General features: G+C 46.5%; 1 protein-coding gene across 1 annotated transcript in view; it reads right to left on the minus strand.

The window, feature by feature from the left end:
* Nucleotides 1-254: 254 nt before the first annotated feature.
* Nucleotides 255-24,818, minus strand: part of BDH1 (3-hydroxybutyrate dehydrogenase 1) — a 35,177-nt gene continuing 10,613 nt past the window's right edge. The window contains 9 exon segments of the mRNA XM_060297509.1: nucleotides 255-1,660; nucleotides 1,662-2,040; nucleotides 3,389-3,504; nucleotides 3,506-3,538; nucleotides 7,361-7,425; nucleotides 7,589-7,619; nucleotides 19,462-19,572; nucleotides 20,255-20,275; nucleotides 20,278-20,329. Of these exon segments, the coding sequence (XP_060153492.1) occupies nucleotides 1,553-1,660; nucleotides 1,662-2,040; nucleotides 3,389-3,504; nucleotides 3,506-3,538; nucleotides 7,361-7,425; nucleotides 7,589-7,619; nucleotides 19,462-19,572; nucleotides 20,255-20,275; nucleotides 20,278-20,329 (916 nt within the window). The 3' untranslated portion in view covers nucleotides 255-1,552.

Consider the following 24,818-nt stretch of genomic DNA (forward strand, 5'->3'; position numbering starts at 1 on the left):
CTGTGCTCTAGAGCCCGCGAGCCACAACTACTGAAGCCTGCACGCCTAAAGCCCGTGCTCCACAACAAGAGAAGCCACTGCAATGAGAAGCCCGTGCATGGCAATGAACAGTAGCCCCCGCTCGCCATACCTAGAGAAAGCCTGCGAGCAGCAACGAAGACCCAACGCAGCCAAAAATTAAAACAAGTAAAATAAATAAATTTATTAAAAAAACACAAAAACCCAAACCCAAGAAGTGATAACACAGACTCTGCTGATCAGTGACCTGGTTTAATTAAAAATAAGTCCATAGAAGGAAGGTGAGCCATCAATGAAGGCCACACCCTGAGCACCACAGAACAGGTGTGTGTGTGTGTATAAGCACCAGGTGAGACAGACAGGGAACCTGGACCCACCCCTGGGGGAGGAGAGGCTACAGTGCCCGTCCTATGTATCACGGCTCCTGCCAAGAATGGCCCATCAACAGGGGTCCCACCCCAGGCAAGACCAAGCAGACCCAAACCAGAAACAAATTACCTCTTAGCCAATGAGCACCTCCACACAAGTTTGTCCTAAGATAAGCTGGAGAAACCTCAAATGGAAATCTCCAGAATGTTGCCACCACCCCCCCCCACTCAGCTCTGAATCACTGGCTGCAGGCTGCACACAGCAGCACCAAGGACATGCAAAGAGGTGCATGGTGGGCACATGGTATGTATGGCCCAGGTGAGGGTATAGAGCTCATCACAGGATCCTCAGGTAACTGGATCCAGAGCAGCCCCGGAACATAAAATGTGAATGTTTCTACAGCAGTGGCAGGAACACACGACTTGGACCTTTATATTTTATATAAAGCAATATAAGCAAAATTGATTTATAAGCAATAAAAGGGTAATTCATGTATCCTCTTTGAGCCAAAAATTCTTCATGTACAAAAGAAAAAAAAAGCTGCCCTTTTTACTCATGAGGCTGGTTTAAGGATCAAATGAGATAAATTTTTTTCATGTGGACCATTTCTTTAAAGTCTTTACTAAATTTATTACAATATTGCTTCTGCTTTATGTTTTGGTTTTTTGGCCCCGATGCATGTGGGATCTTAGCTGACCAGGGATTGAACCTGCACCCTCTGAATTGGAAGGCGAAGTCTTAACCACTGGACCGCCAGGGGAGTCCTGAGATAAATTTTTTGAACTGATGCTTTGGCTTTAAAATATAAAGGATTTGGATTCTATTTTATAATAAATCTGTTTTTAATATAAAGATGTCTACCTAAAATCGTTGTATAAAATCGATTCCAGAAAGACAGATTCACCATGTTTGCCCTGAGGTTTGTGGGCCCTGCCCACCACTCTGCACCCCAGTTGAGAAGGCCCGAGCCATTCACTGGGCACACGAGTTGAGCTGGGCTGCCTGCTCTGGTTAATGCTCAGACTGGTAGTGGGTCCTCCTGGGACTGGGATAATCCACAAGTGGGTAATCAAGAGGTAATGACACAAGCCCCTCCCCCTCCCTCCCTCCGTCCGTCCTCTTCCCTCCCCCGAGGGCTGCACAACAGAGGCCAGTGCTAAACTCCTCAGTGTATGTAGATCCTGTCAGAGATCGCTCCGGGCAAGTGGGTCGTGATCCGCATTCGCACCCAACAGCAGTAGTCCGTGGGGTGGTAGCGAGTGCAGGGGGTAGCCGGAGGTCAGGGTGTGGGTGACAGCGCTGATGATGGGGGACGTGTCCGTGGAGCCGCTGTTGCAGTAGGTCTCCATCTTCGCGACCCTCTCGTCAAAGTACTTCCTGCCGTAGTCCTTGCGCACCCCCTCAGGCAGCTCGTCCCACATCTTACTGGCGATGGCATGGATGCGCTCAGCGCTGTGGAGGCTGGTGGTGGCGATGAAGTTGCCGGGGTCCACCACGGCGACCTTCACTCCCAGTGGGTGCACCTCGTAGCACAGGCAGTCGGAGAAAGCCACCCCAAACCTGGTGATGCAGTACGGGGCGCCGGCCGCACGCGCCATGCGGCCCACAATGCCGCTGGTGTTGACCAGGCAGCCTGCGGCGCAAGACAGCGAACTCCTGCTCACGCAACAATACCTGCAGAGGGTCTGGGGCCTGGCATGTTTCTGGAGGTCTGTCCAGAACCCAGCCTCCTGGCCCCCGACAGCTATTTTGCCGCCTGTCAGGCTGGGGCTCCGCCTTCTGAACCAGCCAGGGTCAGGGGGCCCCTCGTTTATAATGAAGGCCAGCTCAGGCCCACACATCAGCGTCAGCATCTCTGGTATTTCCTGGGTAGCTGGCTGTTCCCAGGCAGGACAGGGGAGGAGGAAAGAGTGGAAAGCAGGCCTACATAGTGGGAGGGCACAGTGAAATGAGCAACACACAGCAAGCTCTGTCTCGCCTGCCATGTTCTCCTATTGCCAGTAACCCCAAATTGTTATCACCTGGCCGGGCTCTGTCGCCAAGCAGGCAGGGGCAGGGCTCTGATCCTGACTGCAGATCTAAGACATGCGGACAGTCTCAGGCACCGGGAGAGAGTGGGGAGCTGGAGAAGCTCTCCCATAGGCCCAGCCTGGGGGTGCTAGGAGCTGACCACAGCCTCTCCCAGCCGTGGGGCAGGGGATGGAGGAGCCATCCAGCCTGCCCAGTAAGCCCAGGCAGACTTGAGACCCACTCGCCCTGGGTGTGCACCCAGGAAGTTAAGGCACAGCCCCACCTGGGCACTGTGAGGAGACACCTTTCAGAAACCTCTATGTTGGAAGCTGCTGAAGGACTGGGGTTTTCTTCCGAAACCCTACAGCTGCTCTCTGGGCTCCTCCTGTCATTGCTGGGACACTGGGGTGGACGGTATGGATCTTCCCCTTTTTGCCATAATCGTTTGCTACTATTGGGAGAAAATCTGAGTCAGTGACTTAGGTGGTTTGCTTACATTTGGCCACCTAACGTGGTTTGGGCGTTTGTTTTGGCAATTTCTAATCTTGATTATTACTATTATTATTTTCACCTACTACCACAATTGTCTCATGGGTTAACTATGGCATAGTAACCCATAGAATGGATATACCAACATTTTCTTAACCACACCCCTGTCCGTACCTCATGTGTACACACAGCTCTGTGCACAAAGGTGGTTATTTGTCTAGATTAGGTTCCCAGACTGGGATTACAAATGTAATCTTTTAGCCTTTGGTGCAGACTGCTGATCTCTTACCTGCTCTGCTTTCTGAAAATCACACATCCCTTTCTGCCACCCCGTCCAGGGCACCCCCGCTGGTCACCATCCACGGCCCAGTGTGGCCCCTGGGGGTCATGCACTCAGCCAGTGAGGGCAGTGGATGTTGAGTCTAATGAGACCTATTTCCATTCTGAGCAAAGATGAAAAGGTAGAGCAGGCCCGGGGGCAGGAAGAAGGTCCCTTTCCAACTCAGCTGTGGCCCTCTAAATGAGGGGGAGAAAGGGTTTTGTCCCCCGCACTGTGCCCCAGAGGTTTACTTCCACCACCTCCTTGTAGGTCTCCGTGCTGGTGAACTCCACATCCCCCAAACACTGAGATGCCCGCATTGTTAACCAGGCCCTACAAGCCTGGACAGGAGGGGACAGAACCGCACTCATCACAGGGCTTGGCCTCTGGATATCACCCATCAGCCTGCAGGCCATTCCCCTCCTCACTTCCATTCCTTTCCCCCATAACTTGCCAGCTTCTTGTCCAAGGCTCTCGGGACACGTTCTAGAGTCACCCAGGAATGACAGGAGATGGAGAGGCCTAAGCTGCTGGCTGTGACCGTCCCTTCAGTCTCGTGTCCAATTCTCATCTCACTTCTGCCTGCAGCGACTCTCTGACCCATCATGACCCAGCCCTCCTCCAGCCTGGAGCCCCACCTCACCTCACTCGTTTCTACCCTATTCCCTCCAGTCTCATCCCACTCCCTGCACCTGGGCACCTGTTTATTCATTCCTGCCTCTGAGCCTTCACCTGTATTCTCCCTCTTGCCAGAAACCAGGGGAACCTCAGGAGTCTTCCAGGCCAAGCCCTCTCTGGAGGACCAGAGAGGGGACGCGGCGTCCAAGGTCACACAGCAAGTTAGAGGCTCAGCCAAGCCTCGGTGTCGGGTGGGGCCCCCAGTCCAGCTCCACTCCAAGACCCTCCTAACCGCTACTCCATCCTCTGTGAACCATGCACTATTGGCTGGGTGTCATGTGGTGAGCCCCTGGCACCTGGTAAGCTGTTCATCAATATGAACAATGGACACACCTGGCCTTTGCAGGTAGCGAACACCCCTCAGCTTTGTGTGGTCCCATGGGGCTTAGTACGGGGTCAGAGCAAACATACACTCTCTGAGTGTACTTGGGTTGACTGTTTCCTGCAAGGCCAGCTAAGGGCCAGATAAGTAGACTCAGAGAACTATGTGCTAGAAGGATCACTGGAGTCCGTTTAGCCTGATTACTACTCTCACAGCTAGGGAAACAGAGGACCCAAGGGGGAAGCCTGGCTCTGGTGTGACCAGTGAGGCTGAGGCAGAGGCAGAGCTGAACTGGGGAACGGCGCAATGAGGAGGCAGCCTTGTGCTGCAGGGCCCCCTCTGAACTGTCTTTTGGGTGTAAGCACTGGATGGGCTGGAGCCTCAGGACGGCGGGGCCCTGCCTCTTCTTTGTGGAATCCCTCAGGATTTAGTCTCCCGTGGCCATGAAGGTGCTCCTTGCCAAGGCGTAGCCTCAGGGCAGAGCTGCCTCCTGGGGGGCTGACCCCTGCCTGTGGGAACTCTGGCCCTGTGTCACCCCTCGTTAATCATGGAAATGAGTCTGTGTAAATGACAGAGTAATTGGTCTCTAGCTTCTTTCCTTCGTGTTACCCAAATTAAAGCTTCCTCGACTGACCTCTGGTGCCTTCTCCTTCAATTATGGAAAATTAAGGTCATTTATTAGAGGAAGGAAATGGCTGATTAACAAAGTGCTCATGACGCTCTCACCCCCACTCCCCACGCGGCCACGCCGAAGCCTCCCCCGGCTCAGCTCTCAGGGCTGACCTCACGCAGCCACTCCCCCCCCCCCACTGCAGACTGTCCCCTGCAAGTCTTTGCCCCACTCCTGTCACCAGGAGAAGCAGAAGGCCTCTCACCAATTGTCAATGCTGCCACTTCACGCTCCACCTTCCACACCATCAGCCATGCATTTTCTCTCTTATGCAACTTCCACTCCTCCCTTGCCCCGGCTCCCTCCCTTCAACATTGTACACAGCAGATGCTCAATAAATGTTTGTCTGTAAATACCATGTCCCCATATCCTAAAGAACTTTTTCTTAATCACACTACCCCCTCACACCACCGTCTTGCTCTCCTTCCCTCCATAGCCAGGCTTCTGAGAACACAAGCTACACTCTCCAGTTTCCCAGTTCTCTGTCCCAGCCCCATGCTGCTCCAGGGTGTTGAGGGCGGCCCATGCTAAGGACGTCTCCCTCATCCCTTACCCCCGCCATCTTCACTGGCCTCAACCTCTCCCCTCGCACCTGGTGTGCTTACACCACTTATGCATCCTGACCCTCACTCCTCCCTTCGCATTAATGATACCCAAGCATCTCCTCCATCTTCCCTGACCCCTTTCTTCCACCTGCCGCCCAATGTCCTGTCCTAGTGCACCTTCCCTCAGATGACACTCAATGCTTAGGCAGCCTCCTCTTCTTTATGTTCATGGAAATTTCCAGCTGCTTTGTGTTTGATTCATATGGCACAGTATCACACAACATAAAATACATACAGTCCTTTTATCCAGCTAAAATTTAATTACATCTGACGCCGATAACGAAAAAAGTTTAACTGAACTTGACCTGTGGAAGCACACAGTTCCTGGATCACAACTCTGACGACATGATAAGTAGCAACGGTCTGTGGACGAAGGAGCTCACTGGAGTCCTCAGCCAGCATTCTGAATAAACTCATGACATTCCTGCTGGTCTGGGTGACAGTTGTTCTCCTGCAACGGCCCCATCGCCACCTCCGAGTAACTGTTCCAATGTACCCCCGGGGAGTCATGGCTCCTCCCAACCCCACCTCCTCCTCCAGACCATCGCTCTTACCTGCATGTCCCACAGGTCCCCAACTCATCCTAACCAACCAACACACCAAGCACCCAGTGGCCCAAGCCTGCTCCTCTTGCTTGCTAATAGTTTCACTGTCATCTTCAACTCCTCCAGCCCCTTTGTCTCTTCCCCATCTAATGAGTCAAGAGTACTATTAATATTACTGAGAAAGATCGAAAGGACAGCTGCCAGGCCCTGAACTAGGCACTTTGCATCCATTCATTCTCCTGATCCTCACAACCAACCTATAAAAAAGTACGATAGATACTAAATTGTTCCATATCTGGATGAGGTAACTGAGGCTCAGAGAGGTTAAGCACCTTGCTCAGTGTCACCCAGCTAACCAGTGGACAGGAGGGCATTAGGACCCAGGTCTGTGTGAGGACACAGCCCTGGCACTTAACCCTGTTCTGCTGTTGCCTTCCTTTGCTGCGTCCTCAGAATCGGTGCCTTCTTTCCTGTGTCTACAGCGTTAGTTTGGGTCCCTGTTGCCTCCCTCCTATGTTGTTGGAGAAGCCCTCCCGGGTCTCCCTGTCACAGTCTCTTTCCTCCTCCTCCATCCTGATCTGACCCCCTCCGGCAGACTCTCCTCCTCAGTCAACCACTTCCTGCTCCTATGCTTCCCTTCCGGAGTGGGGCGTGCGAGGCCTCCTTTCCCATGTTTCTCACCCACTCTCCACCAAGGACTCTGCCCTCTCTGAGCCTAAACAGCCTGCCACTCCTCTGACATCACAGCCCCTCCTGCCTCCACTGCTTCCTGGCTCCGCTCAGCTCCCCTGCCCCTCAGCCTGAGAGCAGCTTTAGTTGAAATGCCCCTGCCATGGTCAGATTGACATGTGAGCCTCACAGATGGACAAGCTGAGACCCTCACAGGTGAAGGGACAAGCCCAAGATCACACTTCTAGTAAGAGGCTAAGCCCAGAGTAACTCCAGTCTTCTCACTCCCAGACCAAGGGTGCCCCAGATGTAGGGACTTCCCTGTCCGTGGCATAATGTCTCCAGTGCTATAACTGTTCCTCATAGGTCCCACCGTGAAGCCACTGACTTCCACTTGGCTGGTGCCCAGCTACAAACTTCTCCTCCCCGCTCATACCCTTTCGGGTGCTCAGCACACTACCAAGTATACAGTAGGCACTCAATAAATGTTTACTGAATGCAAGATAAGGGATGGTTTCAAGATCAGGCCAGGCCCACAGCCTGCTCGTTGGTCTACTCACTTGGCCTTTCCCTGCAGTGGGGAGGAGAGGGCTGGTTACAGGCTCTGGATGTCCAGTCCCTCAGAGCCCTGCTGGGGAGCAAAGGGGCTCGTGGCAGATGGCTCACCAGCTCTAATCGGACAACGCCCTTCATCTCACCACCACGGCTGGCTCCCCTGGCTTTGGCAGCAACTGTTCCACAGAGCCAGGGTGAAAGGCATCAAACTCGCCATCAAAATGTGCCCTCCACGGTGCGGGCAATGGGAGTGGGGAGAATGCACTTGTCTCCCGGAAGGTTCCTGCTGGGGTCGATGGGTGGAGTACGAGTCAGAGCGGCCACCAGCTTAGGAAAAGCATCTGGTCTGAAAGCTCAGGGAGGGCACCACCTGGAGGTCAAAGACAGTATTGCCTGAGAAGGCGGGAATTTGTGCTGTTTTACCAGGAAAAAGACAGTTGGGAGGGGGGGCAGGAAGAGAGAGAAAGAGGGAGAGAGAGACATGTACAACCACGTATCTGACAGATTTATTTTCTTTTTCAGACCTAAAAATCTTCACATCTTTCTTCCAAAAAATGCAGTATTGGTTAAGTAAGGTCATGGTGAGTGGTTTAACAACCCTTCCTGAAATGCATCGAGCAGAAAAAAGCAGCAGGGAAAGGTTTGTGTGTCAGGGTGGTGCTGGGGTTTAAGCCCAATCCAAGGGCAGGGGGTGAGTGCTTCCCCCTGCAACCCAGGGTCCTCCCTGCCTTGCCCGGTTAGGCTAACTGGCCAGACTAGTACAGGGAATGGAGGTGATTCTGCCCTGGCGGCAGAGGACAACAAGAACCAGGGTCTGTGTACTCAGGTGCATTCCTTAAAAGGTGCCCAGTTGTTCCAGCTACAGTTGGAAATAAGGGCATCGTCACCTGTCCTGACCTGCTCAGGTTAATGCAATGAGGAAATTGCTTTTTAAAAAAACCTGTTATATGACAAAGCTCTATGCAAATTCAGGTATTATTAAACAGGAGAAAAGTGTCATTCACTCGGCAAACATTTCTTGGGCCTCTGTCATGTTCCAGCACTGTGCTAAGAACACAGACACAAAAATAAATAACTCAGCCTCTGTTCGCAAAGAGTCAAGTTTTAGGGAAGGAGGCAGATGGGTAAGCAAAGAATACGCGGTGACTTTGCTGTATGAAAGCTTGTGGGAGGTGGGAGGCTGCACAGAGGTGGGGTGGGCAGGAAGAGCCCCCGAAGGCAGTGCCAGCTGAGGACATTAACAAGAGGGGGCCTGGGGATGGGGCACTTCAGGAGGAGTGGCACTACGGTCCTGCCGTAAGCCACTGCAGGCAGGGCAGAGGCAGAGGAAGTGGTGGGACATGAGGCAGGAGAGGTGGGCAGCGGTCTGCTTGGGGTCAGGGGTGAGCTGCTGGAGGATTTGAATGAACTAGACACCATTTATTGTTTACTGTGCTTCACACTGTGCTAAGCATTTGACATGCATTATCTCATTAGTCCTCACGCCCTAAGCAGGTTGTATTACCATATTTCCTGGATTCTATGACACATACTTTTTTCACCACAGGGATGAGCTACGATCGATGTGAAAATTAAACACTGTCAGTCATAATTTAATTGGTAGTGACTTTTCTCAGTGGTCTACAGAACAGTGATGCATCTTATGAGAGGAAAGGAGTAGCTGCCAGAGGATGAAGTGATGGAGAAATGCCTACTCTCGGCCGAGGGCTTGCCTGGGCTACATCTGGTACTGAAACAAACATCCCCAGGAAGGCCAGAGCGGGGAGCACGAGGATGGTCAGCATACACCGGTGGAAAGTTCTCTGCAGGCTGGGCTGAGTGTCAGTGGTTTGAACCAGGAGGACCCTAACCCCAGGTTCTCCAGGGGGCCTCCCCAGTGGCCCTGGAAGAAGCAGCACGGTGTAGCACCAGGAAGGCCAGCCACATCCAGCGTCACCTCCGCACAGAGCAGCCAGGTGTGAGGCTCAGTCCACGCTGAACCCCGCTGGTATGCCAGTCTTCCCAAACGACATGGTGTTCCAGCTATGGGGGAGCAGATGAGCCTGGAGCTCCTGCTGCCGTCCCCACAGAGGGCTGCACCAGAGAAGAGCTCCCTGGACGCCATCTTCAAGTCCAGAGGCTGGAGGGGCACACAGACACCTCTCTTTCCCACAGACAGCACGTGGACATTAGGAAAACACATATCTTGATTTAATTCAGTCTTCATATCGTGGTTCCTCAAAGGCCCCTTGGGGTAGAGCCCACGTGGCCTGAGTCTCCGAGGGACGCTGATGTCTACTCCCGATAGCATGGATTCCAGCTGCTGTCGAGAGCTGAGTGACATTCCTCCTCTGGACTTCGTTAACCCTGTTGCCATCTGGCAGCAGCTCTCGGGCCCCACGCCAGACCTCTCCTGTGCCTCCTGCCAGCATCAAGCCAATGTCCCTGCAGTTCCCGGGGGAAGCCCCTCACTCTAGGCCAGGGTCCCGGCAGGAACTTAGCTTGGCAGCTAAGAGCCTTCTCACAGAGGAAACCGGGGGTTAGTCTCACAGCCCACAGCTTCAGGCTCAGCATTCAGGCCCCAGGAGAGAAACCCCACCCTCCTACCTTCTCCAGACATTCCTCCCAGGAGTCCTCATCTGCCTCTGAGCAGCCTGCACGTCCTGCTGTTCAAAGGAAACTTTTCCCAACCCCCCTCAGCCCGCAGCCCGCAGACTATGGCAGTCCGTCCCCTTCCGGATCCACCTGTCCCGGGGCCCAGGCTGCACTGCCCGGGCCACACTGCCTCCCTGGCTCTGGGGTTTCTGTCTTTGTCCATGTCTGTCTTGCTGCTCAGGGACAAGCATTCGGTCCTACTGTGTTGGTGCCCGTGTAACCGGTTTATTGATAAACCCACTTCTTTCACTATCCCTTTAAACTTCGTCTGTAAGCTACTTTACCACCCCTGGATGAAATTTCAGGCAAGCCTTGTAGCTTTTCCACTCATTCTCAGATAACAGAGAACCTCTTTGTTTTGGCAGGGAGTCCAGTTCAGTCTACTAATCAAATAACTCCTGTCCAGTCTGGTTTGAATACCCAAACTCTCAAACTTATATCCAGTTTAGATATCCAGTTTGGATCTAGAGACTGTCACACAGAGTGAAGTAAGTCAGAAAGAGAAAAACAAATATCGTATATTAAAGCATATATGTGGAACCTAGAAAAATGGTACAGATGAACTGGATTGCAGGGCAGAAAATACAGACACAGACATAGAGAACAAACGTATGGACACCAAGGGGGGAAAGTGGTGGGGGCGGGTGGTGGTGGTGTGATGAATTGGGAGATTGAGATTGACATGTATACACTGATATGTATAAAATGGATGACTAATAAGAACCTGCTGTATAAAAAAATAAATAAAATAAAATAAAATTCAAAAAAACCACAACAATTTATATCCAGTTTAGAGCCTGCCCTGACCCAGGCCTGGCAGGGCTGTGGGAAGTGGGAGTGGGGTGCCAGGTAGCAGGGCTGGAAGCTGGCCTTCTCACTATTTTCAAGTTCGCTATCCTCTCCTGTTCCTTAATCTCTGACCCTTCCAGGGCTGGATGCAGGGGCTGGCTAATGAAGGGGCAAGATGTAGTCTTCTGAGGGTGGTGCCACTGTTGTCTGCTCTTGGAGCCCTGGGACAGCAGGTGCTCGAGAGCTGGTCCTCCCTTCTTGGGACACTTTTGTGGTTTCCGCAGAGATCCTTCCACTGGACCATTCCCTCCTCTACCTGGGCATCTCCTCCCTCAGCCTGGGCGCTTCAGTGGGACACCCTTCTGGCTGAGTCACACGCACCCTCCTAGAGGTCTCACTGCACAGGTGCCCTTAAGATGACTCCAGGCAGCTCTCCCATTGTGCATATCAGGTCCGGGCGGCAGTGTCCTGCCTGGGTAGAAGGACAGCCCTCTCTCTAGGGGCTCTCTTTGCTCTGCTTCCAGATGAGCCACTCCACCCTCATTTGGGGGCTTTTAGACTTCTTTTGGTAAACACTAACACACCATTTTGTGACCTCCAAACTCCAAGGCACAAAATGTAAGTTCTCCAAGTAAGTTCTCTTGAAGCCCACCTCATTTTAGTTGAGACCAGAGGGAAAACAGCACAGCACCCTAACTACCCTTTCCAATCTTTCAACCTCTTCTACCTCAATTTATTACAACATCGAGGCAGGTCATGGGCTAGTCCCAGCAGAAAGGTTTCACAGTCTCTCAGCATTTATCGTTAGGCAGTCTAGCACCTCAAGGCAGAATGTGAGGACACTCAGCACATAGTATGTGTGAGCATCTATCACACGTATTAGAAACATGGTGACAAGAGGAACAAGTCTGGAGTGTGGTAATATTACAGGATGAGCCAAAGGAGGAGCCAGCAAAGGAGATGGAGAAAAACCAAGAGTGCAGGGTGTCCACAAAGTCAAGAAACAAAGCGTTACAAGCGAGAGTGGTTTGTTTGGTCAAAGCTGCTGACAGGTTGCGTATGAAAATGGTCTGAGAAGTAGACAATGGATCTGACAAAATAGGGGCTGCTGGCATCCTTGATAAAAGCCATATCAGAGGCATTCAGAGCCCCGCCTGGTCTGGTCCTGCCTTCCTTTCTCAGCTTCCTCTTCCTCCACAAAGGGCACTAGGCTTCAGCTACCTCAAAGTACCAGTGATGTCTGGATATGCCACCTCCGCCCATCACGGGCAACTCCTGTTCGTCCTTACAGATGGTGATGAAATGCCATCTTGGCCCACCAAGCCTTCCCTGCGCTCCCAGAGAGGCAATCTTTTCCTCCTCCGATACAAACCTTCCCACTACCACCCCCCATGCTCATTCACACTACGCCCCTCTCACTTATTGGGCTTCAGCCACAGAGGCCTCCTGCTGTTTCTCTAGCCCCCCAGGCACACACTCTCCTTGGGGGTTTTGGCTTGGCCATCCCCTTTTCCCACACGCATCTGCATGACTTGCTCCCTCACTTGTCAGTGAAGTCCTTCTTCCCTCTTTAAAACCCTTCCACCACATTCACCCTCCATCTTCTTTTCCTGCTTTATTTTCCCCCATAGCTTTTATCATCCCACAGAGAAGCAATTTACTTACTTACTGTATTCCTTGTCTATCTCCTCCCCCCACATAAACTCCACAGGGCAAGAACCTGTCACTGAATTGGTACATGCTGTAGCTCCAACAGAGAATGTTGTCGGATCGTAGCAGGTGCTCAATAAACATCTTTTGGTGAATAAACAAATAAACAGAGTGGTAGGAGCAAAAGCCCCATCTAACTAGGTTGGGGAAAAAAATGGAAAGTAAATGAAAATATCTAGTACAAGAAACCCTCTCGGGGTGCTTTTCTATAAAGGAAAGCAGAGAAATGGGGTGGTAGCACACACAGGAAGTGGAGTTGTGTCGCGGTGTGTGTGTGCGCACACGCATGTACACGTGCCAAAGTGATTTGGTAGAGAGTGAGGGGTTAATGATGTGGGAGGGTGGAGACACCTATCTGGTGGAGCCAAGTCCCTGAGCTGGCCTGAGGCACTGAGATCTGAAGCACAAGAGGAGGGGTAACTAAATAAGAGCAGGCAGAGTGTTTGGCAGAGGTAGCTAGAATCTATCATGTGGCTTAACATCTCAGAACCAGCTTGGAAGACTAAGCTCCCATTTTCAACTCCTGCAGCACTTTATCCATAGTCCCTAATGGATCTGACCATTTTCTGGTTTGCATAACTAGTTCAGACCTCTAGTGACTTCTGCCCCCTCTAGCTCTTAACCAGAACAGACAGACCATGACACCGTAATAGTCAAGAGGTAGACACCACCAGACATAACCTGGCAGTGATTTGCCTGGTATTCTCCTCAAAGTACGTGTCACTGACTCATAAAATCACCGCTGCAGGAGTGGAAGGACCTAAGATCACCCAGTCAGACTCTCTCGTTATAAGTAAGAGCAGACTGGGGCTTGGGGAGGCGAAGTGCTTGCCCAGTTCCCAGGTTAGTGGCTGATCTAGGACTAGCACCCAAGGCCCTGACTCCCTCTCGAAAGCTCCTCTGCAGCATTAGGTCCAGGTGTGCTCCCACCTTGTCCCTGGACAGGCCAGCACAATGGCACAGGTGCTGAATATATGAATGAGGAATTTTAAAGGCACAAAGCGTTTTGAGGCATCACGACTCCTGCCAGGACCTGTTAAGGCAGGTCCACATTATACAGAGAACCCAACCTTAAGCATGGCCACACCCATTTCCCCCCAAATCCCTTCACCATTAGAGGGAGTAAGCACTGGTATAGATTTCGAGGGGAGCACTTTGGTAGATTTGAATAAATTCTAAAGTCTGCACACCTTTCCACCTAGCACTTTCACATCTAGAAATTTTTCCTAAGAATTACTAATGAAAGGTAGGTGCAAGACTATTCACTGTGGCTTCGTTTATAATAACGAAAGTAAGAAATACAGTGCACAGATGAATTGCAGTTACTTGGGGGCAAGAGACTGAAATGAAAAGACTTCACTTTTTTACATCACATATTTCTGTATTGTTTGAATCTATTAGGAATATGTACTACTTCCATAATGCAAAATAAGTAAAAATTAAAAGGACAAACTCTTCTCTGATCTAGAAATATGTTCAGACCATGACAACGCAAATTACTTTACTATTTATACTTGTTCATATTCTTGAATTTTTTACATTGAACAGATACTGTTTTATAGATATTAAACCTAGTAAAAAAAAAAAAATTCCTTCCCAGGGTTCCTACTGCCTTCAAAATAAAGAAAAATGTCTCATCCACTGAGCAGAGACAGCAAGTTGTCCTGAATACCCATTCTTCCTTTCTTCTATAGGAGTAAAACCCCTGACTTAAAGCAGGGTACATATTGTTTCAGAATACCAATTACATTTCCCAGAATCCCTAGCAGTCAGGTAGGCCATGTGACTAAGCTCTGCCCAAGAGAGTGACAGCATGGGTGCTATATGTGCAACTTCTGGATCATGCCTTTAAAGAACAGTAAAAGAAGCATTCACAGTAAGAGAAATACAAATTAAAACTATATTGAGATACATTTCTCACCTAACAGATGGGCAAAAATCAAAAGTTTGAAGTACACTCTGTTGGTGAAAGTATGCAGAAACAGGTATTCTCATACATTACTGGTGGGAATATAAAATTACACAACCCCTATGATAGGAAATTGGGGGATATCTTTTAAAATGATGACTTATTTCATTAACCCTTTGACCTAAGAGTAATCTCATTCCTAGGAATTTACCCTAAAGGTAAACCTCCAAAAAATATGTGAAAAATACATACTCACAAGGTTATTCATTGTGGCATTATTTGTAATTGCAAGATATTGGAAAACAACCTAAATGCTCATGCGTATATAGGAAACCAGTGCAGTAAACTATGGTCCACCCACACAATGGAGTACTATGATGCTGTTTTAAAAAAGGGAGGAAGATCCCTGTGAATTCACATGGAGTGGTTTCCAAGCTATATTGGTAAGTTTCTTAAGTACAAAAGAGTATACACATTTGTGTAAGAAGGGGGAAATGAAAGAATGGAGTGGAGTAGAAAAAAATAGGAGGTGGGAGAGTAACACTACTTTGAGTTTACCTTTTTATATAATTTTGACTTTAGATACTTGTTAATGTTTTATATCTTCTAAGATTAAATAAATCAAGAAGAATAGGGGGAACAAAATACAAACAAATGAATCAAACTTTTTCAAATTAATAATAATTAATCCAAGTAACTTTAAACACAGTGCTTTGTATACCTTTGGTCAATAGACAAAAAACACTTTAAAGAAATCTTAAGCTCTACTGTGGTGGCCACAGTAGACTTCCTTTCAGGACAACCTGCTGTGGGAGCAGCTGACAGAAGGTCTCCAGCTGCCGCAACTTCAGATCCACTGCGGCATGAATGCCATGGCCACGGCCATATGTGCCTGAGTTACTCTCAGCCAATGGCCAAGCATGACAAAAGTACAGGGCCATTCCTGCCCAAGGCAGGTCTCCTCTAACAAATAACCTTTGCTGGGGACGTCCCCATCGTCCCAGCCGAGACTCTCAGACTGAACTGCAGTCTGACCTGCGCCTACCTATTCCTCTTTTCACAGACCTGCATTGCAGTCTAAAGGATTGCCCTGACTTTTCCTGCTCTCTGCCCTTTAGCCATTACAGGCATTCCCTAGATCAAGCTCTTGTACATCGAATCCTATTTCGGCACCTGCTTCTTGCAGGATCTGGCCTGACACAACAACTTAGTAGCTTTGCTGTTTGTAATGGTATGAATGTAGCAATTCTGAAGCATTTGTGTATATATTGTAGGATTAACTAAATTAGTAAATATATCAATATAGTTGGGAATCAGCATGCTAACTGCAGGAAAAGAAGAAACAAATATGGAATGAGGGAAGCAGGAAGAATGCTGTTGTGTTGAATTGGAATAGGTCAGTATAACCTCATGAACTGTGTGTGTGTGAGTGTGATATTTATAGGAAATGTATATAGGAGATAGATATAAATAGATATAGTGTGGGTATATGTATATATGTGGGTATGATTATATATACGTCTTCTAGCTTCGTCCGCTGAGGAGATCAAGGAGCAGCAATGCCCCATTAGCAATGAGAACATCTAATGCCCAGATGTTGGTGTCTAAATTCCATTAAAAGGAACCAGGTAAAAACACATGTCTACACAGAGACATGTATGTGAATGTTCATAGTGACATTAGTCACAATGGCCAAAAATCCAAACATTTTTATCCAAATATCTATCAACTAGTGAATTTTTTAATGTACCATATCCATACAATAAAATAGCAACCAGTAGTAAAAAGGAATGAACTACTGATACATTCTACAATATGAATGAATCTCAAACACATTATGCTAATAAACCTGGCACATAAGACTACTCATTGTATGATTCCATTTATTTGAATAGTCCAGAAAGGCAAATCTAAAGAGGCAGAAATCAGTGGCTACCTAGAACTAGAGGTAGGTGTGGGTAGGTGTGCAAATGATCAAGAGGGAAATTTTTGAAAGCTGGAAATGTTCTAAAAATGGATTGTGGTAAATGTTGCAGAACTTGCTAAATTAGGGGAATTGTCTCCCAATTACTTTTGCAGCTTCATGTCCCAATGCTTCCTTTCATGCATCCTAAATTCCACTTTATGAGTCCCAGTGGAGCCTCATACTTCCAAGCCTATGGTTAGGTTACTCCTTCTGTCTGACAGGTCATTCCTCCCAGTTTCCACCTATGATAGCATTATTCATTCTCCATGGCCCAGAACAAATGTCACCCCTTTTGTCATGCCAGAGTCAATCCCTTCCTTCTGTGCATTCTCATTAAACATTCTTTGCACAACCCTGAGAACACTCTCCACTCTAATTCTTCCAGTTGTGTCTGTGCATGGCTGTCCCATCACCACTGGAAAATGCTCCTTGGGGACAGAGATCAGGTCTTACTCTTCTTCAGCACCTAGCAAAGTGTCAGGAACATCATTAGCATTTGGCAAATGAATGAATGAATGAATGAATGAAGCTATGAAGAACAAGAGACACTGAAGTGAATGGAAAAGATATCAGCTGTTGTAAGCAACAGATGAGCCAGTTGTTGGGAAGGCAATTAAAAAACAACTACAAACACTGGCCCAGGTTCTGGGCAGTACTGATATTAAATACTCAGCTTGAAATAAGATTCTGGGAAGATGGCAGACTAGGAACCACCAGGAATCTGTCTCCCCACCTAGACAATAAGTGCACTGGCAGAATCTGTCTAATGTAACTATTTTGGAATTCTAGAATCTGTTGAAGGCTTGCAACTTCCAGGAGACTGTATGGATAGTAAACTGCGGTTGATTTTGGCCAACCTAACCACTTCTATTCAACATATTACTGGAAGTTGTAGCCAGAGCAATTAGGCAAGAAAAAGAAATGAAAGATATCCAAACTGGAAAGGAAGAAGTAAAACTATCTGCTTGCAGATGATATGATCTTACATGTAGAAAACCCTAAAGATTCCACAAAAGTAAAACCCTGTTAGAAATAACAAGTGAATTCAGCACAGTAGCAGGATAAAAGTCACACAAAAATCAGGCACATTTCTACACACAAACAATGAACAATCTGAAAAGGAAATGACAAAAACAATTCCATTGACAATAGCATCAAAAAAGAATAAAATACTTAGGAATTAGCTTAACCAAGAAGGTGAAAGACTTGCACAATGAAAACCACAAAACATTTCTGAAAGAAATTAAAGGTGAAAGAAATAAATGGAAACACATACTGTGTTCATGGATCGGATGACTTAATACTGTTAAAATGTCAATACTACCCAAAACAATCCACAGATTTAATCCAATACCTGTCAAAATCGTAATGATGTTTTTTTTAGAGCAAGAGAAACCTATCCTAAAATTCATATGGAATCTCAAGGGACTCCAAATAGCCAAAACAAACTTGAAAAAGAAGAACAAAACTGGAAGACTCAGACTTATTGATTTCAAAACTTACTACAAAGCTACAGTAATCAAAATAGTCTAGTACTGGCATAAAGACAGACAAATGGAATAGAATTGAGAGCCCAGAAATAAACCCCCATATATATGGTCAAATGATTTTTGACAAGTGTACCTTGACCACTCACTGGGGAAAGGACAGTCTTTTCAACAAGTGGTACTGGGAAAAGTGGATATCCACATGTAAAAGAATGAAGTTGGACCCTTACCTAATACCACACACAAAAATTAACTCAAAATGGATCAAGAACCTACATGTAAGACCAAAACAATAAAACTCTTAGAAGAAACACAGGGCAAAACCTCATGACATTGGATTTGGCAGTGATTTCTTGGATATGACACCAAAGGTGCAAGTAACAAAATTAAAAATAGGCAAATTAGACTTCATAAAAATTTTTAAATTTTGTATATCATAGACACTATCCCCAGAGTAAAAAGGCAACCCACAGAGTGGGAGAAAATATTTGCAAATCACATATCTGATAAGGATTTAATATCCAGAATATATAGAGAACTCCTAAAACTCAATAAACAACAACAAAAACATACCGTTAAAAAAATGGGCAAAGGACTTCAATAGATGTTTCTCCAAGGAAGATCTATGAATGGCCAGTAGGCACATGAAAAGGTTCTCAACATCAAAAATTATGAGGGAAATGCAAATCAAAACTACAATGAGATATTACCTCACACCCATTATGATGACTATTATCACAAAAAAACCCCAGAAAACAACAAGTATTGGCAAGGATATAGAGAAATTGGAACCCTTGTGCACTGTTGGTAGGAATGTAGAATGGTATAATCACTGCGGAAAACAGTGTGGCAGTTCCTCAAACAATTTAAGATAAAATCATCATATGATCCAGTAATTCTACTTGTGGGTATATACCTCAAAGAATCGAAAGCAGGATCTTGAAGAGATATTTGTACACCCATGTTCATAACGGCATTATTCACAATAGCTAAAATGTAGAAGAAACCCAAATGTCCATTGACAGATGAATGGATAAGCAATATACGGCATATACACACAGTGGAATATTACTCAGCCTTAAAAAGGAAGGAAATTCTGTAATATGCTACAGCATGGATGAACCTTGAGGACATTATGCCAGTCACAAAAAGACAAATACTGCACGAGTCCACTTATATTAGGTACTTAGAGTAGTCAAATTCATAAAGACAGAAATTGTAATGGTGGTTGCCAGGGACTGGAGGGGAGGGGAGAATGGGCAGTTATTGTTTATATTAGGTATAGACTTTCAGTTTTGCAAGATGAAAAGTGTTATGGGGATGGATGGAGGTGATGGTTGTACAACAATGTGAATATATTTAACACCGCTGAACAGTACGCTTAAAAGTGGTTAAGATGGTAAATTTTATTTTGTATGTATTTGATTGCAATTTTAAAACCCTACCAAACAATGACTATGTATAAAAGGACAATGATGGGCTTCCCTGGTGGCGCAATGGTTGAGAGTCCGCCTGCCGATGCAGGGGACACAGGTTCGTGCCCCAGTCCGGGAAGATCCCACATGCCGCAGAGTGGTTAGGCCCGTGAGCCATGGCCACTAAGCCTGCGTGTCCGGAGCCTGTGCTCCGCAAGGGGAGAGGCCACAACAGTGAGAGGCCCGCGTACCGCAAAAAAAAAAAAAAAGGACAATGATTATGAAGATGACCCATCTCTTACCTTCATCAAGTAGCCAGCAAATACAAGGAAGCCTTTTGAATGCAGATGCTTGGCCAAGGAGAACCCAAATCCAGAGTCACAGCCTGTGACCAAGACAGCTTTGCTGGCAACCTGTTTTAATAGGTCAGACCCCACATTAGGAACCCAGGATCCTGAGGGCTGAGTGACCAGGCCTCCTCTGGGCAGTAAAAATTAGGGCTTCCTGAGTGGGCCAGGCCTGGCCCTCCCCACTTGTCTCTTGCTGTTTGGAGAAGCATCCTGGTATAGTAGAAATGCTTGGACTCAGAATCAAGAGACCAGGTTCTAACCCAGACTCTACCACCAACTAGCAATATTGCTTGGGGAAGTGACCTCCTCTTTCTGGACCTCAGTTTCCTCATCTACAATCACCATCATCACCATCACCATCATCACTGTCATCTTCATCATCAAGTACTGAGTACCTACCATGGGCAAGGCACTGTGCATGCATTATTTTAATTCTCACAGTAACTCCATATAATAAGTATGATAATTATATCACGTTACAAGTGAGGAAATAGACATTTTAAAATGCCCAACATAATTAGCGATAGACCTGGAACTGAAAGAAGGACTGAGAGATTTTGGAGTCTAAACTCTTAACCCCTAACTTCATTTGATGGGGCAGGGGTTGTTCAGTGAGTGAGAGAGTGGCTCTGAGTGCCCTCGAAGCACTGAAGCCCTTACTCTGAGGGTGGGTCAGGGCGTGGGAGCCCAGGGAGAAGGGCTCCGACCAGCTGGCTGGCTCCCAGGTAGCCGGGCTGCCACTCACTGGGTTCACCGAAGCAGCGTCTAAGTCCGACGGTCAACAGGGACAAAGGAGGCAGAGTGGAACAGCAGCGAGCCTCTGCAAGAGGAAAGAAAGCCATGAGCAGAGGCTGTGGTCACACCAGATCCTGTTCTGGGGTGGAAGCAACTCAACAGGCCCTCAGGCACCAGTACCCACCCTACTCACTACTCCCACCCCAAACCCCTGAGGACAATCTGCTGGTACCACTTAGGAGGAGGGCCTGTTTCCTACAGGTTACTAGTCTGGGACAAAGTGGGCCAGCAGTTGCAGTGGACATTTTTGCCACTGTGTAGGAAGAGCCTTCCAGTGATAGACCTCTGTTAACAAAGCCTTCTGCAAATGCAACGTCTTAACCCTTAGGTTTTATATGGCTTCCTGATAGTTTTTTTATTTTGAAATAATTCTAGATTCACATGAAGTTAAGAATACAGAGAGATGCCCTGTACCTTTTACCCAATTTCCCCTAATGGTAACATCTTGCAAAACTCTAGTACAATATCACAACCAGGATATTGACATATGCAGTGAAAATACAGAACAGTTCCACCACCACAAGGATCCTTTGTGTTATCCTTTTATAGCCACACCCACTCCCACATCCTCTTTAACCACTAATCTGTTCTCCACCTCTATAATTCTGTCATTTCAAGAATGGAGTCATAGAATATTAACCTTTTGGAATTGGCTTTTTTCACGCAACGTAATTCCCTAGAGATTCATCTGATTGTCTATTGTCGCATGTATCAATAATTTGTTCCTTTTTATTGCTAAATTGTATTCTATGGTATCCTGTACCACAGTTCGTTTAACCATTCAACTATTGAAGGCCATCTGGGTTGCTTCCAATTTAGGGCTATTACAAATAAAGCGGCCAGGAACGTTCCTGTACAGGTTTTGTGTGAACCTGTTTTTCTCTTGGGTAAATGCCCAGAAGAGCAATTGCTGGGTCATACGGTAGTTGCATGTTCAGTTTTTTAAGAAACTTTTAAACTGTTTTCCAGAGTGGCTATAGCATTCTACATTCCCAGCAGTGATCCAGTTTCCCCATATCCTTGCCAGCATTTGGTGGTATCACTATTTTTTATTTTAACCATGCTGGTAACTGTGTAAAGCTATCCACTGTGGTCTTAATTTGCATTTCTCTAATGGCTAATGATGTTGAAAATCTTTCCATGTGCTTATTTGCCATCAGTATATCCCCTTTGATTAAAATGTCTCTTTATGTCTTTTGTGCATATTCTATTGTAATTGGAGTGTTTGTTCTTTCACTATTGAGTTTTGAGAGTTCTTTATATGTTCTAGATGCTAGTCCTTTGTTGCATATGTGGTATGCAAATATTATCTCCTAGTCTATAACTTGTCTTTTCATCCTCTTAACAGGACCTTTATGTAGGGAAACAGTGTTTCATTTTGATGAAGTCTGATTTCAATTTTTCCTTTTATGGATCAATCATATTTTGGTGTCAAGTTTCAGAACTCTTTGCCTATGCCCCAACCCAAAGATTTTCTCCTGTTTTTTTCTAAAAGATTTACAGTCTTGGGTTGTTTGTTTTTTTTTGTTTTTTCATTTTTTGGCCATACCACGAGGCATGTGGGATCTTAGTTCCCCAACCGAGGATCGAATCCGTGTCCCTTGCATTGGAAGGTCGGAGTCTTAACCACTGGACCTCCAGGGAAGTCCCTAGTCTTGTGTTTTATAATTTAAGTCCATGATCCATCGTGAGTTAACTTTTGTATAAAATGTGAAATAAGTCAAAGTTGGTTGTTTTCGTTTTTGCCTATGAATATCCATGCTCCAGCACCATTTTTTGAAAATGTTATCTTTCCTCCATTGAATTGCTTTTGCACCTTTGTCAAATATTGGTTGGGCATATCCACGTGCTTTTATTTCTGGATTCTCTGTTTCATTGAGCTATGCGCTCCCACCTTATTTTTCTTTTTCAAAATTGTTTTTGCTATTCTATTTCCTTTGCCTTTTCATATAAATTTTAGAACAATCTTGTCTTTTTCTATAAAAATCTGACTGGGATTTTGATAGAAATTGTGCTAAACTTGTATATCAATTTAGAGAAAGTCAACATCTTTACTTTTTTGAGTCTTTCAAACCCTGAACATAGTGTGGGTCTCCATTTATTAGATCTTTGATTTCTTTCATCAGTATTGTATCGTTTTCAATGTACAAATCCTGTATAATTTGTTGTATTTATACCTAAGTAACTCATTCTTTTGAGCAACTGTAAATGGTATTATTTTAGATTTTGATATCCACAGTTCATTGCTAGGATATAGAAATACACTGACTTGTGCGTGTTATCTTGTATCTGTGTCCTGCTGAACTCAGTTATTAGTTCTAGGAGTGCTCTGTGGATTCCTTGGGATTTTCTATGTAGTCCATCATGTAATCTGCAAATAGGGATAGTTTTATTTCTTCTTTTACAACCTGTATGACTTTTATTTCCTTTTCTTGCTTTATTGCACTTCCTTATTGCACTATGGTGAGTCAGTGGTGAGAGTGGACATTCTTGCCCTGCTCCCATCTTAGGGAGAAGGCATTCAGTCTTTCACCAGGAAATATTTTAGCTGCATGGTTTTCATAGATGCTCTTTATCAAGTTTAGGAAGTTTCCATCTATGCCTATTTTTCTGAGAGTGTTTATCACAAATGAATGTTAAATTTTGCTTTTTCTGCAATAATAGATTCATGTGATTTTTCTTCAATAATAGATTCATGTGATTTTTCTTCTTTGGCTTTCAGTTTGGTGGATTACATTAACTGATTTTTAGCAACAAGACATCTTTGCAGCCCTGGAACAAATTCACTTTTTCATGGCTTACAATTCTTTTCACATATTGCTGAATTCTACTGGCTAATATTTTAAGAATTTTGGCACCTATATTCATGAGGGCTATTGGTCTGCAGTCCTCTGTTTTGTACGGTCTTTGTCTGGTTTTGGAATCAGCTAATACTAGCTTCATAAAGTAAGTTGGAAGGAGTTACTGCTGGGTACGGATGGGAGTTCCGGCTTCCCACTGGGTCTTCACCAATACCTCCCTGGCTGTGAGAGGTCGGAGTGCCTCACTACTGCTCTCCACTGTATGGGGGTGTATGGTCTCATTACTGCTGAGAGATGGAGGAAGTCCTAACTCTCCGTCTCTACTAGGTGTCCTCTGACACTCCTCCACCCCCCACTCCCCACCCCAAGCAGGCAGGGTTCCTTATTACTACTGGGTGAGAATGTAAGTCCTGGCTCCTACCTGGCTTTCTCTGACACTACCCCTGGTGGGGGCATTGGTCACAAGTAAGCAGAGTGGTAAGGTCACTACACCCAAAACTAGTTAAATGACTTTATCTAAAATCAATCACTGTTTTACCATAACCCCAGGATTTGCTGTACAAAAAGAACAAGGTGCCCCTGGCAGAACTGTCCTTGTCCTCTGCCATCCTTTTGTACTATTTGATATTTTAAAAAGTAACAAAAAGGTCACAGCAAGAAAAAAAATTATTTCAAACTGATTTGTTGCCAGATTTTCTCTAATCCACTTCCCCATATTCAAATATATCCACACAAACTTGACTATCTCGGGGTGTATTATACCAGGCGCTACTGCTCATACCCAGCTATCAATGGCATATTTCTACTTCTCCAGAGAGCACTAGGCTCCATCCCTCCACACCCAATCCCCAAGAGGCAGGACCCTGATAAGGTGAGGGCCAAGAACACTGCTGGGGAGCTCCAGCTGACACAGGAGCGCCCTCCTGGACACCACTTGGTTTCTCAGCCTTTCCCTTTGGCCACTGCTGGGACTGCCTCATCCTGCTCTTATTTCTTCTCTCACTTTGCAGCTCCTGCAGGTGCTACGGGATCCCTGGCTTGGCGCTACTTCTCAGTTCAGAGGGCCCTTGGGCTAGGAAGGCCTTAGCACCTCAATTCTTTAACTTTAGTTAACAAGCACCTGGGAAGCTTGTTAAAATGCAGGCTCCCAAGTCCCTGATTGACATTCTGATTCAGTAGGATGGGGTGGCCCCTGGAAATCTGCATGTTAAACCAACACCTGGTTGATGTAGGTCCAGAGCAGCTGTTCTTAGGTTCTCCTCCCTGATTGTTTACTAGAATCACTTGGTAAAACGATCGTGCTTATGTGCTTAGGTTATTAAAAAGAGATCTTACCATTTAGCAATAGATACCTAAACACCAACATGATGTCCAGGATTTGCTTTGAAACAATCCAGTAGAGGGAGGGGGAGGAAAGTGGGTGGGAACACAGATGAAACAAGACTGCTCATGAGCTGATAACTGTTGAAGCCCAGGTACACCAGGGATCAATTTACCACCTTCTACTTTTGTATGCGATTGAAATTCTTCCCAAAATAGTTGAAGAAGAACTAAGGAACCAAGGAAGCTTTTTAAACTATTCCCATGGTTGGCCTCACGCCTAATGAATGAAATCCGAGTCCCCAGGGGTGGGGCACGGGGATTTTTTTCCCCACTGCGCTCTAGGTGATTCTAACTTGCAACCAGAGTTTGTAACTGCTGCCTTAGGAAAAG

This window comes from Globicephala melas, chromosome 4 (assembly GCF_963455315.2).
Source record: "Globicephala melas chromosome 4, mGloMel1.2, whole genome shotgun sequence".
Lineage (NCBI taxonomy): Eukaryota > Metazoa > Chordata > Mammalia > Artiodactyla > Delphinidae > Globicephala > Globicephala melas.